The sequence below is a fragment of the Cavia porcellus genome, unplaced genomic scaffold (genome assembly GCF_034190915.1).
Source record: "Cavia porcellus strain 051 isolate PalLab524CR breed Dunkin Hartley unplaced genomic scaffold, mCavPor4.1 scaffold_28, whole genome shotgun sequence".
Classification (NCBI taxonomy): Eukaryota; Metazoa; Chordata; class Mammalia; order Rodentia; family Caviidae; genus Cavia; species Cavia porcellus.
The window spans coordinates 19,069,956-19,087,456 of record NW_026947511.1 but is presented as its reverse complement, the minus strand read 5'-3'; the positions used below and the strand labels follow the sequence as shown (position 1 = coordinate 19,087,456).

At 36.0% G+C, this 17,501-nt stretch overlaps 1 protein-coding gene across 7 annotated transcripts in view; it reads left to right on the top strand.

Annotated features, from left to right (window-relative positions):
• Positions 1-17,501, top strand: part of Fam13c (family with sequence similarity 13 member C) — a 108,867-nt gene that overhangs the window by 51,084 nt on the left and 40,282 nt on the right. For all 7 annotated transcript variants that reach the window (XM_013156706.3, XM_005005300.4, XM_005005298.4 and 4 more), the window contains one exon: positions 1,063-1,129. In XM_013156706.3, the coding sequence (XP_013012160.1) occupies positions 1,063-1,129 (67 nt within the window). The remainder of the gene's footprint in view (positions 1-1,062; positions 1,130-17,501) is intronic.

Here is a 17,501-nt window from a genome sequence, read left to right as displayed (position 1 = left end):
GTATTTCTAAATGCACATTTCTAAGTTATTATGACATTTGGGATAATTAACCCTGTGGACCAAAGAATATGTATATATACTTTCTTCAAGATTTATATTGACATGGAATAATAACTAGATAATCATATCCCAAAATAAATCATTTTACAAATAACTTATGATTACTGAATCTCTTATTCATTAAGATTGCTGGCCTTTTTATAAAGATAATAACTGTAATTTAATGTTTATTATATAACAGCATGCAAACTCCAGCAAAAAACTTGAATGCCTTCTAACATGTGACATTGGGCCATAGAACTTGACAAATGATGACTTGGACCTGAGAATCTGCCAGCAGTGGAGGTTTTTTAACTGAAGAAAATTACCTAAAATGATACGCCTTAGTTTAAGTCCTTTTTCTTCTACTGAATACTATGCAGTGGCAAAATCTAGCTTCACTGTGTAACAGCAATAACTAGGACACTTATTGTGTCAACTAGGAGATAGGATGAAATTTCCAAAGCTGACTTTGGGAGATAAATATTTCTGTAAGAACTGAATTGGATCACATTTATTCACTCAAAACAGTTTTGAATATGTACTAGGTACCAAGGATTTTGCAATGTAAAAAACAGACATAATTAATGCTTTCTTTTACATTTTAGTGAAGAAATGCCAATAAACACATGTGATTTTACATAGTAAGAAGAAAATCCACAGGAGAGTATGCAGCAAGGGAGAGTTACTTCTGTTTAGGGAGGTCAAGAAGGCCTCTGTGAGAGATGACATGTGAGGTGATCTGATGTTTATGTGTTGACCATTATGTGTAAATTTGGGAGAGAGCAGTCTAGGCTCTAATGAAACTGAAAGGCAGGATGGCTGCAGGGTGGTGATAGGAAGCTTCAGATGCTAAATGTGCCTGAGGCTATTGTGAGGAGTCCGGATTTTATTCCCTTGCTGGTGGGATTCCACTAAAGGATTTCAACAGAGGCAATGGGCAGATCTGTAGCGACTAACTTCAAATATATATTGTGGAAAGGTTTCTTTGAAATGGAAATGATTTTTCTTTGTGTTTTATAGAATAGACCAGAGGGCTGCTGCCACTTGGCCAAAGGATGCTTTTGAAACTCAGCAAGACTTAAATGAGGTAGGTGCCATTGCTTGTTATGTGAACATAAATTAGCCAGTCACGAAATTTATTATGCTTTTCCACAGATAGAAATTCTTTCTGATAAAAACTTTTAAGTATTTTTAATCTTAAGTAAACTTGTTGTTCTTGTACTTCTTTGTTCAGTTGGTGATATTTTTTCCTTGTTCTTGAGCAAACACATTTAAAATATTATTTTCCAGATTGCTTACTATGTCTTAGATATGACTCGTGTCCATCAAGCTTCATTATATAGCTTTCAACTTTGATTTAGGATTGTGTAACCATAGCTATCAGAGCTAAGATTTATAAATTTTTCTTTTAATTTGATTTTATCTATATCTGTTTTTTCCATTGTCTTTTGCAATCTAAAGCATAATCACACCTACTGTTTACCCACTGAACATAACACAGACTGGTATTGGCATTATAGTCTTCTTAGTATACAGATATGAAGTCATATTTTCCAACCCAAATGATTTCTCCCTAAATTGGACATCACAGCATTATTAGCTTGTTTTAGATTTTCTTTGAAATATATAATTGAATTACAATGTTGGAAATCAATATAATGTAATTAGGGTACTGCCTATTATGAATGCCTGGGCTTAAAACATTGTTTTGGAATGCCCTGTCTGGTTTTTCTCATTAAATTAGAGCAGTGGGTGGTGTGTGGTATGTCTGATTAGCATCATAGCAAATGAAATAAGACTTGATACTCAGATGCCTCGAAAAGAAACTATGGTCTTAAAGCAATTGTTTGGCATTTTGAAGATTCATATTTCCTCTCTCAGCTCCCATCCCCATGAAAGTCATTAACTAAATTTAAGCAATTGGCATTATCTCCTTTTGATAGAAAATGAATAGCCAAAGATAAGCCAGATATCTGGTTAAGCCACGTTAAATAAAGTTACAACCAAACAAAACCAAACCCCAAAAAAACCCAAAATAAGAACATAATATACTGTCAGTATACTGTTTACTTTTGTGAATGTACATAGAGAAAGCTTTAAGCTTTCAAATCCCCCCCATCTTGTTGAGCATAACAAAAGTGAAAGAATTTAAAAGAAAAGAAGAGTCTGATCAGTGAACACAGCTGCCTGTCCCACTGTGAACAAGCAATATACTAATTGTAAATAAGCTACGGTATTTTGACATAGGTGATGGAAAAATAAGAGTCAACTCATGATAGCTCTCAAATATTTGGAAGAAACTTGGATTTTCGAGCTAGAAACCCAGGAAGAATGCTATGATAACTTGAGAGTTCTGAAATTACAGTTATGAAAACATGGGCATATTTGGAAATCTGCTTTGCTTCATTCTTTTACTATATTATATTTGCAAATGACATAGTTCATTGCACTGACATCACATGAGGTCAAGAGCATTGAGATGAGAAATGTGCTTGAAAGAGGAGGCACGACCGTGTTTTAAATGTGCACACCTGGGGAAAGGGGGGTGCTGCAGATCCAGATTGGTTTCATACTCAGTGTGTGCTCGAAGTGGTTTTGTTTCATTTGGGCTAAAATGTACGTGCAAACTCACAGTTTTTTATGCAGCTTTCGTTTTGACCAAAATTTGGGATATTGAAAGTGGCCTTAGAGAAACCTGAAGTGGGCAGAATGAGTGAAATTGCAGAGAGAGAGTTGCTATGGTCACACTCACTTCTGAAAACATCCTGCAGAATGGCAGTCTAAAATGCCTCTTTCCCAGCGTTCCTCAGACTCATTGAACACCAAATTCTTTTATGGAAAAATGCCTTAACATCTCTTTAGGCAACAGAATTCTATGGAACATAGATGGGAAACATTACTTTAATATTTTGATGGAATTGGAAAATACATACAGAAATGTGCACAGACCATATGTATGCAGCTAGATGAATTTTTAGGAACTGTGTCACCCGCATCTAGATCAAGAAACCTAACATAAATAGCATCCCAGTCATCTCTGTAATTCTTTCCAGTCACTACTCCTTTGGGAAGATGACTGTTACTTAAAAGAAATTTTTTTTGCTTCCTTTTGAGCCTTTTATACATGGACTATAAGAAATTTTTTTATATCTGGCTTGTTTTTTTCAATGTCCTGTTTGTGAGACTTAATCACGTTTTCCATGTGATTCTAGTTTTTGTTCAGCTTGTTGTGGCATGCTGCATGGTTGTTTCTAGTTTTCTAATATTATGATCAGCTATTACTGATTATATATTTTATGATGAGCCACTTTCCAACCTCTTTGTGCAGCTAACTTTTACAGGAGTATCCCTTCATCATGAAATGAATAAGTATGGCAGAATAGTTTGCTGTATTAGTGCTGTTCATCTCATTGCTCCTTTTATTTATTTACTAAACTTCCCTCAGTCTTATTGTTCTTTAAAATAACTACTAATTTTACATCTGTGCTTTCTTCCACACTAACTTGCAAGGCAACAAAAGTAAAAGTAAAACAAAAATCTCATAAGCATCATGGAAAGATAGCCCATAAGTATTTTCCAGTTGTTCCCATGGACCCTATTACATATATAATAACATTTAGAAAATGTAACATATGTGCCTTATACTTTCCCCAAATTTCACAATTGACATTTGAACGTATTCCACATGCTCTGTCGTGGATAAATGGAGCTCAGGTGTTGTTGGGTTCCAGGGACGTACTTGACCGGGGAAGTTTTATGTCCATCATAGCGAAACATGGTGAAATGCATCTGTGTGTGTGTTTCAGCACTCTCCCAGGAGTTTGAAACACTTGCTTCTGTTGAATTGGGTTTACATTTGACCTGCCAAAATCACTTTTCTTCTGCCAGTCTAGAGCCTCTAGATTTTGACTTTCGGTATTTGATAGGATTTGGGCCTCCATTTTATTTTCTGGGGTGGGTCTGCGTTATTTGTTTCTGAAAAACAAATTAAATGCCCCTCCTACCACATGCCTGAATTTTCTGACTCTACCTCTGCATCTGAAAATTTTTGTTGTTGGGCATCTCCTGTATCCTGATTGGAAAATATTCTATACTAGAAATCTTGATTTCTTAACCTCCCTAATCATTGATTTTAGGTATTCCATCATGTTGATATAAGCACTCAGTAAATCTAAAAGTTACTTGAAATACAAAATGAAGAAAAATACTTGCTCTTATTTTCTGTACCCTGTTGATCTCATTTCAAAATATCAATTAGGAAAAAATAACATATATAAAGAAAGCTAATAGCCCTTCCTTTCCATGAGCATACCTGCCATGCTGGGGGGGGGGGTAAGTAGACTGCAGATCCTAGAGCAATACATCAAATCATTTTAGTTCTTCATGTGTAAAATTAGGAAAAAGGTTTTAAATTAGGCTAACTCTATGACTCCTTTCAGTTTTAACATTCACTATTCTATTCATTTTCCTGGTGTTTGTACAAGTCAGCTTATAAGTTCCCATCAGGAAAGGGATGGTGCACATTGTCCCTAGATTCAGGACTAGTTGGGGAGGTAAATAGTAAATCGTGATATAAAAGTGATGTGTGCTTAGCATAGTTATCACTTTTTGATGAGGGTTACACACATCATATTATCATAAGCAAGGAATTGGGAGGACTTGAGGATCCAGCATAAGGTCCCTGTCTGATTCTGTCATTATCTTTGTTGAAGCCAGTTCTTACATCATCATTCTATAAAAGGAAATGATCCTTTGAAATTTCATGCATAACCACTGGGCTCAAGCTTCTGCTCATTTTCTTATCCTATAGATGCTAAAGGTATCTTGCACTTGTTATTCTTTGGCTAAATCAAGTGTCAGCTGAAAATGAATTTGTTTCCATGTCAGTTTTTACTTAGAGCAGTGGAGACAGCCCTATCGCACATGTGCTGCAGTAGGCTGTTTGTATTATTGAAAGCTCTAAAAGGTTCACCGTCACTGTCCTAGCAGTAAGGTGATCTGTATGTCAATTAGAAATAGAAATTTGTTTTTGGTGCCCATAAACAGGATTTATCATTTCCCACCCTTAGAAGCTCATTAATAATGACACTGCTTTATACTGGTGTGAACCAACTATACAGTTTGCCATCTCCAAGCTTAAGGAGCCAATTTATAAATCTAAAGGAAAAAAATCTTGCCCTGGCTTCATGTATTTACTAAAGAAAAATATGTCAAGAACAGCAAAGAGATGAAGAATCATAGAATGGAAAAATGAATAGATTCTACATCTGTCTCTTGCCTACCAGTAAACCCCATGATTCTATCGGTGGGAATTTCAATGTAGCAATTGTACATAAAAGGTCGTTGGTGTAAAAACTTCTAGGTATCTTGGCATCTTGTGTCCCCAGAATCAAATTGCGAAGACAGCTAGCTGCCTGTTTCGCCACAGATGATTCTCATTTGAAAGAAGTGTGAAATTATTGATCTTAAAAACATAAAGTAATCTAGAATTTTAATATAATTAAGAGGACAGAGTTGTTTTGTTGTGGAATACAGTGTGAGACATGGAAAGAATGGATTTTATACTCTGAGGTTTTGTGATCTTCCATGTTTCGGGCATTCCACTGAGATGGCCAGCCATACTTAAGTGAAGTGGAATTGGCAGTGCATTATTATGGAACCAGGTATTACTATGGCTCTCTCTGGATGTTAAAGTAACTGAATATAGAAGGGGCCATTGCTGGAGAGTAAGAATCCAATCCAGATTGAAGTCACTGAGTCATATGTATCCAGACTGAATGTGAGATGTTGGAATCAACTTTTGTAGGAGAGAAGAAATTAGTGTGCTCAGCAGAGAAGATCAAAGGACAGTGGTAAATAACCTGTCCTTTCCACCCTTCTGCCCTCTTCATAACTCTGAGGTAGAAAAAGGGAAAAATTAAATGGTTTGTGAAAGCGGAAAAAAATCTTACCACATTGATGCTTCATGAAAAAGATAATGACATTGGCTGTATCATTTTTCCTGATAACCAATAGAATATAATATGGCGTATGATCAAAATATACAGTGAATATTTAAAGTTTTAAAATTTGTTATGGTAAAAGCCACATTGCTATTAATCTCCCTCCAAATACCCTCCTTTGCTTCAAACACACTTACCCCATATTCTTGCCACTTTCAAAAACAGTTCTGGGAGTCCTCTTTTTTATTTTTACACGTTGTGATAAAAATATGTTAACAGCTGTTGCCAAGTGTCATCCAGAAAGTGGCAAGAACAATGGGATAAGTGTGCTAAAAGGCAGGGAGAATAATAACAATCTGCCATTGACTGTATTAATATTTTTAATTTAAGCATTCACTACACCTTTTCTTTGATACCTGGAATCAAACTCAGAATCTTGCGCTTGCCAGGCAGATACTGTGCCACTAAGCTGTAACCCTGACGCCACCATACCTTTTCATCCTACCTCTTGTATCTGAAAGAAACAAACAATCACAAGCTCTCTAATACAATGTTGTTCTCTTTTTATGAGTGCTTAGGGCTTAGTGTTTGGTGCTTAGGGTGCAACTTCATTGGGACTTCTCCATTGTGATCCCGTTGCATTTATCAAACAAAGTCTGAGAATTTTTGTTGTTAATTGACCTTAAAGGACATCCTACAGATGGTTTACATTTCAATGGTTCCTTGGTAGTTTTGACTTTATTAAAAATAGCAGATTTTTAGATTTGAAGGTTACATTGTCACTTTCATTGTTGAAGAACCATAGGACAATAAGATGGAAATGTGAAGCTCAATTCACTCTTGTGCTGTGCTATCTTTTGACTGAGATTCTCTGATAGGAAGACACACTTGATAATAATTTCACTGAAATTTCTGGAAAAGCCTATGCCATAAAAAAAGGTAATACATTTTTAGTATGAAACAGTTGCTTAATTATGACCTGATATTAATGACAAGTTTAACCTTGAATCCGTAATCTTTATACCCTTTATACAAAGGTAGCATCTGTTAGTATTCAGGAGAATAAAATATCACTTCTTTACCAAAATCAGTGTGAAAAGGTAATCACTTCTTTACATACCACTGATACCCCTTATTTGTACTATCATATCAGTCGTAAGAGCTCAACATTATCCTCAATATTAAAAGATATCTTTTTCCTCTTAAAGTCTGAATGATCTTTTAATACTTAAATTTTGTTAAATAAAAGGGTTCATGTTTGTATTGTCCGCTTTTAGTCTGTATTTATGTTTTTATACTTGTGTGTGTCCTCATGTGGAGGACTTGACTGTTTAGTTACCATCCATAGTTTATCATGTAGATATTTTGGTATCAAGCTATATCTGACCTCAACATGATGGAGCATGTTATCCTTGGTATCCAATGCAATTGTCTTCCAAGATCTCTTACAGATAGCAAGATCTGTGGGTCTCCAAGTGCCTTATATAAAATGGCATAGTATCTACATATGATTTATTCATGCCCTTCCAATACCTTAAATCATGTCTGGTTTACTTATAATATTTAATACAAAGCAATTGCTGTATAAATATTATACTGTGTTGCTAATGTAACAAAACAATCCTATACTGATTCAGTAGAGACACAATTTTTCTTTCATACTTTTGTTTTCAGTTGAATCCATGGGTATAAACCCTTCAAATACAATGAATACCACCGTTCTTTTTTTACGTAAAATGTATTTCACCCTGTTCTAATTTTGAGAAAAGTCTGTAGGCCTCTGACATTCCTGAGATGGCCCAATTATATTATTTCAGCAGTAATAAGTAGTTGTGCTTTTCTATTTACATGCAAACCCAGTCTATATAATAGGATCTTAGTTCAGGATGAATTGAGAATTTTTAAAAAAGGTATCAGGAATTCTTTCTGTGGGACAGATAGTTGTTCAACTTTGATGAAAACATGATTTTATTAATATACACCTGAAAGTTAGGGATAGCTTTAGGCTCCACAAATGGCTAGATGGAAGAATTAAGGACTCTTTTCTCCATATTGGATTTAACTCTTTGGTTAAACCCTTTATAATACATTGTTCTTTTTTAATTTTTGTATTTTAATGAGACGAAAATAAAACAGAACAAAGCAAATCAGAACAGAACAATGCAGGCAACACAGGATTTGACAAAAAGACAACAGGAAATCAACAGTGACTACAATAATGTCTCTTGTTTTCCTTAAAATAGTTGTCCATACCTTCACACATAATACAACCAAACCAAACAAAATAAAACCAAACAAAACAAAAGAATGAAAGCATTACAGGACTTCAAAATCAGATAACAGGAAATGAATAATAGTTGCTATAATGTCTCATTTTCTTTAAAATACCTGTTCATACCATCTCACATAATAAAATCAAACAAAACAGAATAAAGCCAATTAAACAAAAGAATGAAAGCATTATAGGACTTTAAGACAAGATAATAGGAAACAAACCATGATTACCATGATACATCCCATTATGTTTAAAATAATTGCCCATACCATCAGGCACAGTAAAATCTAACAACACAACACAGAACAGAACCAAACCTAACAAAATTTTGCAAGTATTACAAGAGTTCAAGAAAAAAAAAATAAGAAATTAACATTGATTACCACCTTCTCTTCCTAGGTGTTTCCTCCCCTATCACTTTTTTTTTTTTTTTATCCCCGTGGGTTTTTTTTTTTTATCCCAGTAACTCCTTTGGTTTTTTATGCCAGTGTTAACACTTTTGAGTTCAATTGTTTCACCCATGAACATGACCTCCAGTTACACCCATGAACCTACAAGAGCCTTGAGATTATCCTACTTTAGAGCTAGGTAGCTTTCCATTCTATGAAAATACCACATCTCTTTTATCTATTCTATGTTGGAAGAACAAATAACCCTTGCTTTTTTCTGGTCTCCTGTCACTAGTAACAATTTTTTTTTCTCTCCTTTGATTTTCAGTCTATGAATTTCCTTTTGAGTTAAATGTGTTTCTTGTGTACAATATATTGATGGATCTTGTTTCTTGGTCCACTCTCCATGTTTCTTCTTATTGCTGAATCAAAGCCATCTACATTAGGAGTTACAACCAGCATACATTGGTTTGTCTCTGCCATGCTATCCTCATGTTGTTGGCCTTCCACATTCCCCCTTCCTTCAGTTGTCTATCTTATTTGGCAATCCTTCTCTGCTGCTATTCCTGGAACCAGTCTCATCTTTGTCTCTCTCTAGAACATCCTTCAGTACTCTCTGTAGGGTTGGTTTGGTGGTCATGAATTCCTTCCATTGTTTTTTTATCATGGAAGTGTCTTATTTTTCCATCAGTTTTGAAAGATAGTTTTGCAGGGTAGATCAATAGGGTTAGAAGTTGTTTTCTTTCAGGATTTGAAACACTTCACTCCAAACTCTTTTTGACTTGAAGGTTTGTGTTAATGTCTGCCATCATTCTGACTGGTTTTCCTTTATAGATGATATGTTTATTTTTCTCTAATGGCTTTTAATATTTTATTCCTATGCTGAATTTCTGAAATGTTTGATATTATATGTCTGGGTGTAGATTTAGTTTGGTTATGGCTTTTGGTTCTGTATGTCTCACTTTTTTGTAAGCCAGATCCTTTTTTCATGTTTGGGAAGTTTTCTTCTATTACTTCTATACATAGCCTTTTAATTTCAATTGTGTTGACCCCTGCTTCTTCACTGATATCTATCACTCTTAAGTTATTTCTCTTAGCATTGTCTTGCAGCCATTGAATTGTTATTTCCTGGTTCCTCATGTTTGTAAAAGATTTTTCCTTTTATGATCGCTAGTTGCAATCCTTTCAAAGTTTTAAAGTCTATATTCAGTCTCTTTCAAGCAGTTTTGACAGCTTTCAATTGGCTTTTTAATTTCCTGGACATCTCTGTGAATCTGTTTCACGCATTGTAATTCCTTTCTATATTGTTTGTTTAAGGTTTCCATCATTTTCCTGTGCTCTTTTTGGGCTATGTCTTCTTTAGATATGCTGAGCAATTCTTTCATTATGTTTGTGATTTCTTCCTTTACCTGAGACATTATTTCTGATTTGGATGCTTTTACAATCTCATGAAGTTATTTCTTTACTTTAGTTGTTTTTCTCTTAGAGATATCAGGTATGTGACTTCCATTTTCTTCCATGACTATATCTCTCAGACTTGTTCTGTGTTGGCTGGAGGTCTGAGATTGCCTTTTGCTCCTTCATCTTGATGTTTGCTTGGGTTCCTCCCAACAAGCTGGTTGTGGGGTCCCAGGTACTTCCCACACTGGCTGCCCCTCTGAAGTGTAGGGTAATGGGACAGCTACCTGTGTTTCTCTGATCCCAGGTTTAAAGGGAGGTAGCAGGGTATGGGGCAGGCTTCTCCAGACTTGAGCAGCTACACTGGGGCTTGCCTGATAAGCAAGGGTGCATGGAAGTGGAGCTGCTTCTTTTAACCTGTGTGTATATACTGGGACTCTCATTATGGTACGTTTGTTTGATTCTCCCAAAGGGTGATAGCTGCTTGAAGGAAGCCAGGGTCTGCAATGATGGCCCGTGGATGGAGTGCCATGGGGCTTATCTGGCTGCATGTCCCTGTTTCCACTGGCTGCCCAAAGGAAGCAAGACTTGTATTGTCAGTGGCCAGCAGCAGAGGCAGATCTGCTGGTTCTCTCTGTCTGGGCTGGCTGCCCTTAGGAAGCAGCCTCCTGGTGGTGGAAGCCAGCGGGTGGAAATGGATTTGCTGGCTTTCTCTGCCTGTGCTGGTTGCCTGAAGGAAGCCAACACATTGTTCTTATACTCGGTAATTTTAGTGTGTGTGAATTTTCTATTACTGTGTGATAAATTACTGTTGGGAGCAGGAGCCAGGGGTCCGGCAGTGAACGGGTGTGGACAACCACACACTGAAGCTGGACCTCAATCAGTTCCTCATCCTACAGTGACCTCAGCCTTCTAGACAAAGCATCGCGCTGATATTAACCTGGGAAAAGCTTCATAACATAAACAATAAAAGTTTCTCAGGGGCCCAAGAACATGTTTACCTCCTGGGCTACACAACATAGAAGTTTCTCACGGGCCCAGGAGCATGTTTACCTTTGCTGTGTGCACAAGAAAGTGTCCTGAAGTGACTTATACTGCTCTTTGTTTTGAAACATTATAAAAACTCTGTAGTCTTTCAATAAATCGCCTTTTGCCTCCTGAGCAACTGGTCTCCCTGTGTCTTCAGTCTCTCGCCTGACTCCTTCCCCGCGCTGGCCGCGGCACCTGGCACTTGGCGCCCAACGTGGGGTTTAAAATATAAACATTCAGAGCGTTTTTCCAGTAAAAAAAAATCGAGAGTTCCAAAAAAACCGCTGCTACTAAGACCCGAATAAATAAAAAGTAAAAATAACAGGGAGTGACATATACACAGGGATTAAAAATGGGTAACTCCCCGTCATCAAAACAAAAACTTTTTAAACAAGTTATTTCCTCTTTGTTAAAGAGTAGGGGCATTCCTATAGCTAAGCTTCAAATTCATCTGTTTGTTGATTTTGTACATCAGGTTTGCCCCTGGTTTCCCAAACAGAAAACGGTTAATGTTGAGACTTAAAAAACAGTAAAAAAAAAGATTAAAGATTATTATTGTGCTTGGGGTCCTAAAAAGGTTCCCATAGATGTGTTTCCGATTTAGACTCTAATTAAGGACTGTTTAAAAAGAGACTCTGAGTCTAATAAATAAAAAAAAAAACTCAAAAAAGTTTTATAAAAAAAACCAAATCTTCAAAAAATGTGACATCCTCCTTATACCCTCCACCCCCGCCCTCTGCTCTGCCAACGCTCTTTGAGCCACCCTGTTACAAGCAGCCCGGTTAGCTCAGTCAATAAAGCATGAGACTCTTAATCTCAGACATGGCTACGTTCGCGGTGAAATACTCCACCGGTTCGTTTCCACCTGGTGGTTTTGGTATGTGTGTGCGTGATGCCGGCTTGTGAGTTGTGTTCTAAAATATAAACTTTTTGTGTTTGTCTGTGTCTTCCCTGTTTGTTGTTATTATTCTCTTTTTCTCCAAGATAAGATGAGACAGACAACTTCATCTCCTCTCTCCCTTACCTTAAACCATTGGCCCAAGGTTTGAGAGAGAGCTCACAATCTTTCTCTCCAGGTTAAAAAAGACATGATTAATGATGGTACAGCTAAAAAAAAAAAAAATGCCCTCTCCTTGGTTGCCTGTTTAAACTTGTTACTAACTTAGGGGCTTGTTGCCCATTTCTGTTACAAGATCCATATGGCTTATTAGATCCAAGGTTCATAATAAAAAAAATTATTTCCTTTAGCTCACCAAACTGTACAAAAAACAACCTTTGTTTGTTTGTGTCTTTAATGTTGTGGCGCCTTGTTTAATATGTAAGTCTTCAACTGATTGCTTACAACCTTGACATGCCTTTTAAAAAGAGTATTTTTCTTCCTAGTTAAAATATAAACATGTACACATATATGTGTATATGTATGGTTTTTAAAAATCATATCAACTTTACTAAGTAAAAACCAGGTCATGCTATAATTGAGCCAGTAAAAAAGTTATAGTTTTTTTTTTAAAAAACAAAACAAAACAAAACAACATTTTAATATGATAAAAAGACATAAAATAATTAAATATGATTTAGACTACTAAAAGGTGACTTCAAGGGTTTTGTTGTGAGTTTTAATGTTGTCTAAAAAACAAAAAAAAAATAATTGACTGGTGATAATAAAAAAGAGGGACAAAAAAAATAATTCGTCTTCAAATAAAATGTCTGGCTGTGCCAAAATATAAAAAAAGATAAAACTTAGAGATATATTATAAGTTATAAAAAGCTCAAGATGATATAAATTTTATTTGTCTTGGTTATAATACTAAAAACAACAGGTTTGATAACAATACCACATTTTACTCATTATCCTTTTTTTGGGTCCTCCCAAAACCCTTCTTAACCATGCTCTTTATGTTCTTAATTTTTTAACTTTTGATGCTTCCAATAGATCTACAGCTGAGAGACATTGGTCTCCTGATTTGCCCTCCAAGCCAATGGTTTATTAAAAAGACCCGTTAACTAATCTATTACATGGCCCTGACCCAGTATTGATATAAAAAAGAAGATATATTTGTGTTTTTCCCACAGACGCTGATACACCCAGGTAGATCCCAAAACGCTATATACGACATGCCCAAAAACAAGATAAAAAAATTACACAAGACAATGCTTCGACTAACCATGACCTCAAAGATAAAAACAACGACCAAAAGGCCTCCTGTGACAAGAGATAAAACTCTGCTGTTTTTGGCTCAACTGTTAAACATTATTTGGGTTTTACATACGTTTTATATGCCTATATAGACAGATAATTATTAGACATTTATACCTAATCCTCCTTTGTTACACCCTATGTCATGGGGCGACAACGATGATGTTACTGTTTATATAAATAATACTCGTGTCTTAAGTTTTCCTTCTTCCACTCATATACAACCTATCTCTATTATATATAATTATACTAAAATGTCTGCTTCATTACCCCTATGTTTTTCTAAAACAAATAAAAATTGTACATTAATAAAAAGATATTCTGATTGAGATAAAAACTTTACTAATAAAATACACTGGGGAGTAGATATGATATATATATTTCACAACAGTAGTAAAACTAAAATAAAAAAAGATAATCCCCCTAAACATATTCCAAAATATAGACAAAAATATCCAAACAAAAGTGTATATAGACCCTCATGACATCATAATTATACTATATGTTACAAAGATCTGTGTGATTAAAACTCTAACATTTATCACCATGATAACAATTTTTCCATACTTTGTGAAAACTGTTGTTAGACAAATAAAAAATGTGCGTTTAGACTTAAAACGTTTTAAGTTAAAATCAACTGCTAATAAAATTCCCATGCGACGCTTTGTCTAAGAAATAAGGGGGAAATTACCAAAAGCTTAGAGGCTTTAAACATCTATGCACTGCTTACAGTTATACCAGTCAGAAATCTGGGTGAAGTTAATGGCTTTCTGTGCTCACCACCTCAGAAAACTGAGATCAGGGCATTGTTCAGGATGAGGATGGGTTCTTCTATGGAGGTTCTGGAGAAAACTTCACATTCAAACTCATTTTGGTTATTGCACCAATTTAGTTCCTTGTAGTTGTAGTACTGTGTTCTCTGATCGTTGCTTCTTGTTAGTCGTATAACTCTCAGCTTGTAGAGGCTGCCACATTTCTGCTTATAAAGCCCCCTTTATCTTTGAAACAGTAACAACATACCAAATCCTTCTTATGCATTAAGTCTCTTTAAAGATATCTTCTGCTACCAGTTGGAAAAAACTCCCTCTTATAAAGAGCTTACCTGATCAGATCAAGCTTACCTAAATGCTTTCAGTACCTTTGGTTAGATGATTTAGGAATTAATTAGATCTTCAAAGTACCTTACTAATCAGAACCCATATTAGTGTTTGATTGAATAACCAAGATATAGGAATCTTGGAGATCATCTGTTTTGCCTACCCCAGAGTAGAATTAGAATCTTTCCTTATACCTAGTTGTAAGACTAGAAAGATCTAGAAGGCCCTATATTTGAGCCTCATTTATATGACTTGAGGCATTTTTTCATTCCTGAATAGTTGCTCTCTTTGGAATTTGGCATGGATGATTGGCTAGACAGTGGCCATATTTCCCATTTTGAAGCTGTAAGTGATGTTCTCAGAAAATGGGTAATTGGATTCTAGTCTCTGGGAGTGTGATCGCCAAAGTAATTTTCCTCTCTGCTGGATCACTGCAGGGTGCCACTTGGCATTTTTCAGGTATGGTTTTTGAGGTTGAGATAGTGACCTTACCCCCCCATCAAGGTTTCTTCCTCAGCAAGAAGTATTCTATGTTTCATTTAATTTTAGGCATCTTTTATTGTCAGTGCCAGCAAGAACATCCTGTAGCCAGCATAGTTTTGTGTGTACTGTATTTCTCATTCCCAGTTGAATGAACTACACCTCAAAGAAAATCTGAACTGCTTCTAGGCCTGGTTTTCTCTGCCCCGTTATTCAGAGGCAATTATCAAACCTGGATGCTGGCTTCCAGGGAAATCGGCTCTACCATCCTTACCCTAGAGGGTATCCTTAGAATGCTATTGGCAGAAAAAGTGGAGCAATGCCAGTTGCTGCCCATTTTCTTCTTTGTCTGGGAATTAAGTTGGAGAAACATGAGAGGTACTGAGTAGAGCAGAGGGGATATGGTAAGACTTGCTCTAGCCAGTACATCTGTGCTTGTCTTCCATTTCCAACCTTTCCTATCCCCTTCACTCCACTCCAGCTTTCTCCCAGAGGTCCTTGCTTTTTCCCTAGCATGTCATCTCCATTCTTTTTCTTACTGCTCACTCCTTCATTTGTCCTTCTTTACATTATTAATTTCTTACTCTCTTATGGAAGGCTGGAATGGCACATATCCAGTTTATGGCTCAAAAGTCAGCCTGTTTGTTGTTATTGATTTGTAGCAAAAGGATAAGCAATAGCAGTATATGAAGTGAGCTTTTCATTAAGCTAATATCTATTAGCAACTCTTTAGACTTTTTTTATTAAAATTTTTATTTTTTGATGAAATGACCAGGAGAAGTTTTCCACATGATCTTCCTTGATGAAACAAAACTGACAGCTTTTCACATACATATTCCTTCTATGCCATTACTAACTTTTGAAAAATATTATTGATCATCTCAGCATGGAATTTTGCCTGGGAGGTGAGACCTTCTGGATGTTTTTTACCTGATTAGTAATTTTTTTTAGAATATTTTTTGAGAAGCAAATGTGTACTCAGCTCTAGGTGTGGGTGTCAAGGGTCCAGTAGAAGAATGAGTTTTGTAATCCCCATTCCTCAGAGGTTTATGATGATAAATATCAATTTTTAATATCCTAGACCTTGACTTTCGTCCCTTTTAGGATATTGTTGGCTCTTATAGGCCTGTAAAACTCAAGTTTTAAGAAAGAATAAGTTGAAGTTTCTTGTTTTCTAATAAAATATTAATATTTAAGGAAGTAGATAACACTTTCCAGTGTGACCTACCATCTTTAAAGACATAACTGCATCATTTATTTCATGTACCATGTGATTTTATGATTTCCAGGAGATGAGCTATTGGTTTCAAGTTCACATTGAAATTTAGAAATTGAAGAGGTAAAGGTAATTTCATCAGAAACAATAAAGGACCCATGTACCAGCATAGGTAGGAGAGATGTCCGATGACACAGAATGAGCTAAAATAAGGACTCATTTGGCCTCTACTGAACTTAATACTGAGTTCAGTTTCTAAGCAGAATATTTTGGGGACTGAAAGAAAATGGAGCAAAGCAGCCACAATGGAGTAACCTTGTGAAAATATACAGAGTAGTTTCATGACTTCACCCATGAAATATAATTAACATTCTGAAAGAAAAAAAAAAACATTTTCTAGGTAGTATATCCATCGTAACACCTGTGCTTCTGGATAGCTAAATACTAATAACTACAGTGAGAAATGATTCAAGCTCACTCCATGAGTTGCAAATGAGATCTTTCCTACTTTTAGAACAAAAATCAATGCCTTACTATCTAGAAAAAGCTCAATCCCAATTAGTAGTACATAAGAGATTACAAAACTGTATTATTCTCTCCTAAATATCTTGTTTTTATTGTTTATTCAGTAAAGTAAACATAGCCAAGGTATTACAATGGAGTGAAAGTAAGTACAGGACTCTCCCTTCTCAGGCTGAAGCCTTTTAGCTGAGAGGAAATGTGGTTGGCATTATTATATGTTATGGCTAGGTTGTCCTTGTTTAAAAAGAAGTGCTTCTGCTATCCAAAGAGAACTGGATGCTTTTGTCAATAATGAGCCCCTTGAAGTGAATAGCTCCTTCTCTGACAGTAAGCACAGGAAACTGAAGGCTGAGCATCAGCACAAAGGGAATGTAGCATGTGCTGGGCTGAGCTGTTGTGCTCTGAAGTGTGCTGGGACATAAGCCATACGATCCCCAGTGGAATTAGCCAACAACTCAGTGTCTCCAGGAAAAGAATACATCTGACTTTTCCTTTTAGCCCTTAACATTGGAGAAGTCTCATTTTGTGTGACAGGAATATCCAGAATTCCAGGGCAGGAGTTTCTAAATCAACTCTGTCTTGATTCCGACCACTTTATACTTCCTGCTATGGCATCAGGCTCTCAGTTTATCCACTCATTGTCCTCTATGGCAAGAGGACAGTGACTGGCAGAGGGCTGAGATTCAAGGAAAAGCTACTGTCCCTGATACAGGTGGATCTCAGTAGGCAACCAACATAGCATTTAGGATGGGCCAAGGCACCAGATAATAGGGTGATATTACTCAAAGCATAGACTTCTTGTATCAAAATGATTCTGCCCAAGACTTGAGGAATCAGAATCTTTGGGAGTAGTCACTGCTTGAGAATGTATATCTTTTATAAACTTCTAGCAATTATTTTAGTGCTTTAAATTT